General features: G+C 31.0%; 1 protein-coding gene across 1 annotated transcript; it reads right to left on the bottom strand.

The window, feature by feature from the left end:
* Positions 1-206: 206 nt before the first annotated feature.
* LOC119605410 (adenosine 3'-phospho 5'-phosphosulfate transporter 1) lies at positions 207-3,440 on the bottom strand. Its single transcript, XM_037958506.1, has 5 exons — positions 2,604-3,440; positions 2,273-2,505; positions 842-1,704; positions 638-763; positions 207-500 (listed from the first exon to the last, which is right to left on the bottom strand). The coding sequence occupies exons 1-5, from the start codon at positions 2,633-2,635 to the stop codon at positions 330-332; spliced, it is 1,425 nt and encodes a 474-aa protein (XP_037814434.1). The 5' UTR covers positions 2,636-3,440; the 3' UTR covers positions 207-329.
* Between the last annotated feature and the right edge of the window lie 1,966 nt (positions 3,441-5,406).

Here is a 5,406-nt window from a genome sequence, read left to right on the forward strand (position 1 = left end):
GTGCAAAATAATATATTTTTTAAAATTCAATCTAAAACAAATAAAATTCGATGTTTTAAGTCTGGTTAAGATTCTTATGCTCATTTTGAATAATAATAATAATAATTATATTATATACAAACAATTTACACTAATTATACTAAAATTATAAACGATTACTATAAAAGAACTTATTAGCACTTATTTTGAGCCTTGGTTTTGTTTTAAAGGTATTTTGCTTACCAGAAGCTTATAATATAAATTAGGAATAATTTAAATCTTGTTTATTCGAATAAATACTTGTAATCAGCCACTCTATTGCTACGAACGCAACATTCCGATAACAAATACTACACCGCCATTTTTGGCTTATGAGCCTCAGCACGCTTGCGCATGGCCTTCATGCGTTGGTTACAATAGACCCTCATAAATATGGCAAAGAATACTACCATAACACCAAATATGCCCAGCACTGAAATGCTGTGATGATAAATTAGACAAGAAAGTAAAATAGCTGCAGCCTGAAATTGGAGAAAATAATTAATATTAAAAAACAGTTGTTTAAATAAACCACTTGTTTTGGAATTAAGCAAACAAATGAAATAATTTGGAGCTTGTATGGAGCATGATGAAAAAATAAAAAATTATATTTACTTACTTGTCTTAATGTCATAATAATGGTAAATACAACTGGTCCAAATACAGATATGGTATAAAATATAAACAATTGACCGACTGCTGAACTAATAGACAGTATAACAATATCAAATACAAATTTGGGATGCTGTTCAAATAAAAAAGAAAATTAAATTTAAAATATGTTTCAAAAACCACTTTTTTCGTAATTTCCTTCGTATCTTACCTCCGTTGCAAATTGTAATGAATCCATAAAACCTCCCTGTACACTTAAAGAGGCTGCCGTAAATATGGTGGAAAATAGATTTACCCCACACATCATTTGTAAAGGAGTCATGCCGTATCCCTTAAACAAATCACCCTGCCAATTAGCGGTAAAACTATCGAATACCATGTACATCGCCAGCAGAAATATACCCGTCATAGTGGTTACACCATTAGCCTTCGAACTATCTGCCGAACCCATCATGAAAAATATCATACCAGTGGAGATTAGAACAGCCGTAAAGTATTCATAACATTGATATTTATTTTTCGATAGAATTTTGCCCATCAACATGACGGGTATAATTTTACATGATTTCGCCAAAACTTGTGTAGGAAAATTGACAAACTTCAAGGCTTCATATTGAAACCAGGCGCTCATTATATTTGAAAATGATGCAAAGGAGTATTTGTAGAGCGGGGCCTTATGACGGGTGGGTGGTCGTTTGTATTGTAATACTATTATAGCCACTATGAAGGCTAAAATACGATTAGAAAACACTAAGAATTGTGAATCCTTGAAGTGAGACGTCTCACCATCAAAATTATAATATTCTTGCGTCATAATTTTCTCCTGTAAAACGCCCCATGTTAGATAGGAAACCATGAGACCGCCAAAACACCATAGCAGAAGCATGGCTTCGTGTGAGTTTGAACGTTTAGGTGTTGCCGCAATAGCCGCTTGAGGTGGTGGAGGTGTACTTAAGATTGTGGCCGTTGGATCATTTGGTAGGAGGGTTTTTTCCGATGGTTCGTCACGATCGGGCTCGTTACCAGTATTACCGTTAATACACATGCTAACGGCCATGTGTATATAGGATTTGTCTGAAATTTTAAAACAAACAAATTCGATTTTTAAAAGAACTTTTCAATATATAGTATAGTACTAGTAGTTTATACCAGCCATCGATATTTGTCAAGACTTTTTCTTAAGAACTCAACTAGATCTAGAATCTGATCTAGAACTGAACAAGGACAGAAATAGAACTGAAATAAAACTAAACTAAACTAGGACTAAACCAGCGATATCTGTATCAACCGAAAGTTTTTCCCCAGGAATGAACTATCGGCCACAATCGAACTGTCACAACAACAGAACTAAACTAGAACTAATTTAGAACAAAACTAGAACTGAACTTGAACTAACAATTAAGACTATAGACTACACTAACCCCTATCATCTCAATGTCTGGTTATATTTTATCGTAAGGTTAAATTGGCTGTTTTCATACAAAAAATATTTTAACCAACAGAATATCTGCAGGTTAAACTATAACCGGAGATGCAGTTAACAGGGCTAAGTATATACAATACTATAGGCTAGATGCCAGACTATACTATAGTCTTGACTATATACTTAATTGCAATCAAACCTATAGCAGAACAAACTTACCGCTTTTATCCAAATAGTTTGTGCGTTGAACATATTTATAAATTAAAAACCCAGGTACAAAAACACAACTATAACCAAAACAATTCACTAATAGTTTTAATATCCAAGAATAATCTTTGGACTGTGACTCTATCAATTGGGATAAGGTTTTATGCGTATCATAGCCACCCAAGGCAGACCGTAAAACATCGGAGAAGAAGTGTATGACGAGTAAAGTGATAAGAAAGAAGCCGCTAAAAATATAAATAAAAATATTAGATTAAATTAATTAAATTTTAAGCACTTGATTAAGTATTATACTAATGAGTCTTTTGATAAAATATAAATTTACCATATTATGATATCCGGTGTTTTAAAAGCCATGTTTTTAATAAAATATTTCTTTAAATTGGTTTTTTTGATATACTACAAATTGTGCTGCAAATTCTAAAGTTGCTCTAACACTCGTCTGTTTAATGTTTACTTGAGCAATTGTTATTGTTGTTAATTTTAAAAAATAAATTGTTTGTTTAAAAAAACACTTTGTATAATTAATAATGCTGAGTTAAGCAATCGCACGTAGCAGCGGCAGCCTAAACAACAGCTAGAGTTGTACCCAAAATATTACGATGAATGCCTTTTGGATTTTTCAAATTTTGCAGGGCTATTATTATAACATTTAACTTTCCACTATTCTAGTTTTGGTTGTTGTTTTTCTAAAAGTTATTAACAAAAACTAGCAAAAACCAAAAGACTCAGAGGTTACAGCGATGATTTCTTCTTTCTAGAGATTTTTTTGGCCTAAAGTTCATTAACCGTTTCAGTCTGTATTGACTGATATTAAGAAATATTTGTTGTTTTGTTTAGAATCCAAGCAGTTAATAAAAAAATGTATTAATAATGTGCATAACTTTCGTTCGTTTGTTTATAGTAGAGGTGTGTGTGTGTGTGTATGTTTGTTGCTACACATACGCACACTTATTTGTTTATATTTCTTTTTTAATGATATTTCCATCTACTATATCAGCAACTATCCACTTTAGCTGCCAATGTTTTAATAAACTAATCAGTTCTATCGAAAATATAATTAATAAAAACTAACGAAATCGAGCCAGAAGAAAAATGTTAGAAAACTAGTTCTAACTATTAGAACAACAGCTGCAAGAGGAATTAATAACGAAGTGAATTCATTAAAACAGTTGTCTGCTTTTGTTTATATTGTGGCTGTCAAATTCTGTATATAAAAACAATTTCTCTCTTAAATAACGCTGTCAAACTCTATTTATAAAAAAAAAGAATTTGTTTTTAACTACATCTTGAAATATGTTATGAGCAACAGCTGTTGCGGTAGAGTTGGTCTAACGTTAATTACTAATATATACATATTTCAAATATGGTACTTTTCAATAAGTAATACTATGTATTTGTTTATATTTATATTTTTTAAAGGTTTCTTAAAAAACGAACATTACTGATTGTAGTGTTTTCATTTTACCGTTACACAGTGGTGCAGAATAAAAATTTGTTGAAAATAAATATGACATGGACATAGCCAAGGAGTAGTAGAGTTGAGGTTTTTAAAATGGAACCCACAAATGCTCTAGGGCGGCGCTTTAGGGGGCAGAATTCGGATGGAAAACCTATCAGAGCGAAGATCCAATTATCGTGAGAACGTTACCAAAAAAAGTACTGTTTTACCACATACAAAATCTAGTACCATACATGCTGTAAAACAGAATAGAGATGCCTTACATATATGTACATACACTAGGGTTATATAGTTGAAACGAAAAGTCGACTTTTTGCATTTTATGAAAAGTCGATTTTTCGACTTTTTTTATTTAATAAAAATCGACTTTTAGACTTTCGACTTTAAGTATTTTATAAATAGTAGACTTTTCGACCTTTTTCCGACTTATCGATTTTTTTCGAATTTTTGACTATTTTTTGACTTTTTTCGAGTTTTTCCGACTATTTTAGAGTTTTTCACTTTTTTAAAATTTTCGACTATTTTTGACTTTTTTCTACTATTTTCAAATTTTCGACTTTTTTCGACTTTTTACGACTTTCGACAAAATAGTCGACTTCGACTTTTTTCGACAAAAAGTCGATTGTACATACTTGAGATTAAAGTTATGTAGTCGACTCTACCATTAGAAAAAGTAGTTTTTTCGTCTTTTAAAATTTTTAAACCGTTTTTTTCGACTTTTCTGATATTTTAAGCCAAAAAGTCGTCTTTAATTTTGTTAAAAAGGTTTGCCGTTTCATTGCTTATTTACAGCAGTGTTCTTTTTTCATTTTGTTTTGTTTCGTTCAATTCAAACAAAATAAAAAAACAGCTGACCCTGACAGTACTAAAAATTCGTTATTAGCTAAACATTAGTAATCTTTGAATTAGGGTTCTATAAATCGACTTTCGAATAATCGAACAATCGACTTTTTGTCGAAAAAAGTCGAAAAGTCGAAGTCGACTATTTTGTTCCAAAAAAGTCGATAACTCGACTATCGTCTGTGAAAAAAGTCGGAAAGTCGACTTTGTGAATAAAAGTCGAAAAAAGCCGAAAAGTCGAAAAGTCTGAAAGTCGAAAAAAGTCGATAAGTCGAATAAAGTCGAAAAAAGTCGAAAAAAGTCGGAAAAAGTCGAAAAAAGGCGAAATGTCGGAAAAAGTCGAAAAATCGAAAATTGTAGAAACAAGTCAAAAATAGTCAAAAATTTAAAAAAAGTGGAAAAAAAAGTCAAAAACTCTAAAATAATCGGAAAAACTCGAAAAAAGTCAAAAAATAGTCGGAAAAGGAAAAAGTAAAAAGAAGTCGAAAATAGTCAAAAAGTCAAAAAAATCGAAAAGTCGAAAAAAGTCGGAAAAAGTAGAAAAAAGTCAAAAAGTCGAAAAGTCGAAAAAAGTCGAAAAAAGTCGAAAAGTCGAAAAAAGTCGAAAATTCGAAAAAAGTCGGAAAAAGTCGAAAAGTCGACTATTTATAAAATTCTTATAGTCGAAAAGTCTAAAAGTCGACTTTTATTTAAATGAAAAAAGTCGAAAAGTTGAAAAATCGACTTTTCATAAAATGCAAAAAGTCGACTTTTAACTAAATGAAAAAAGTCGAAAAGTCGACTTTTCGTTTCAACTATAGAACCCTATTCGTTATTAGCTAAACAT

This window comes from Lucilia sericata, unplaced genomic scaffold (assembly GCF_015586225.1).
Source record: "Lucilia sericata isolate MDLA Ls3-8-SP2 unplaced genomic scaffold, ASM1558622v1 Contig000482F_arrow, whole genome shotgun sequence".
NCBI classification, from domain to species: domain Eukaryota; kingdom Metazoa; phylum Arthropoda; class Insecta; order Diptera; family Calliphoridae; genus Lucilia; species Lucilia sericata.

Excerpts from the sequence above, each read along its gene's own strand:
- LOC119605410 (XM_037958506.1), bottom strand. The coding sequence starts at position 2,635 with ATGGCTTTTAAAACACCGGATATCATAATATG. Across the intron at positions 2,506-2,603 it reads ACACCGGATATCATAATATG|CGGCTTCTTTCTTATCACTT; the intron begins GTAAATTTATAT and ends TTATATTTTTAG. Across the intron at positions 764-841 it reads CATTACAATTTGCAACGGAG|CATCCCAAATTTGTATTTGA; the intron begins GTAAGATACGAA and ends TTATTTGAACAG.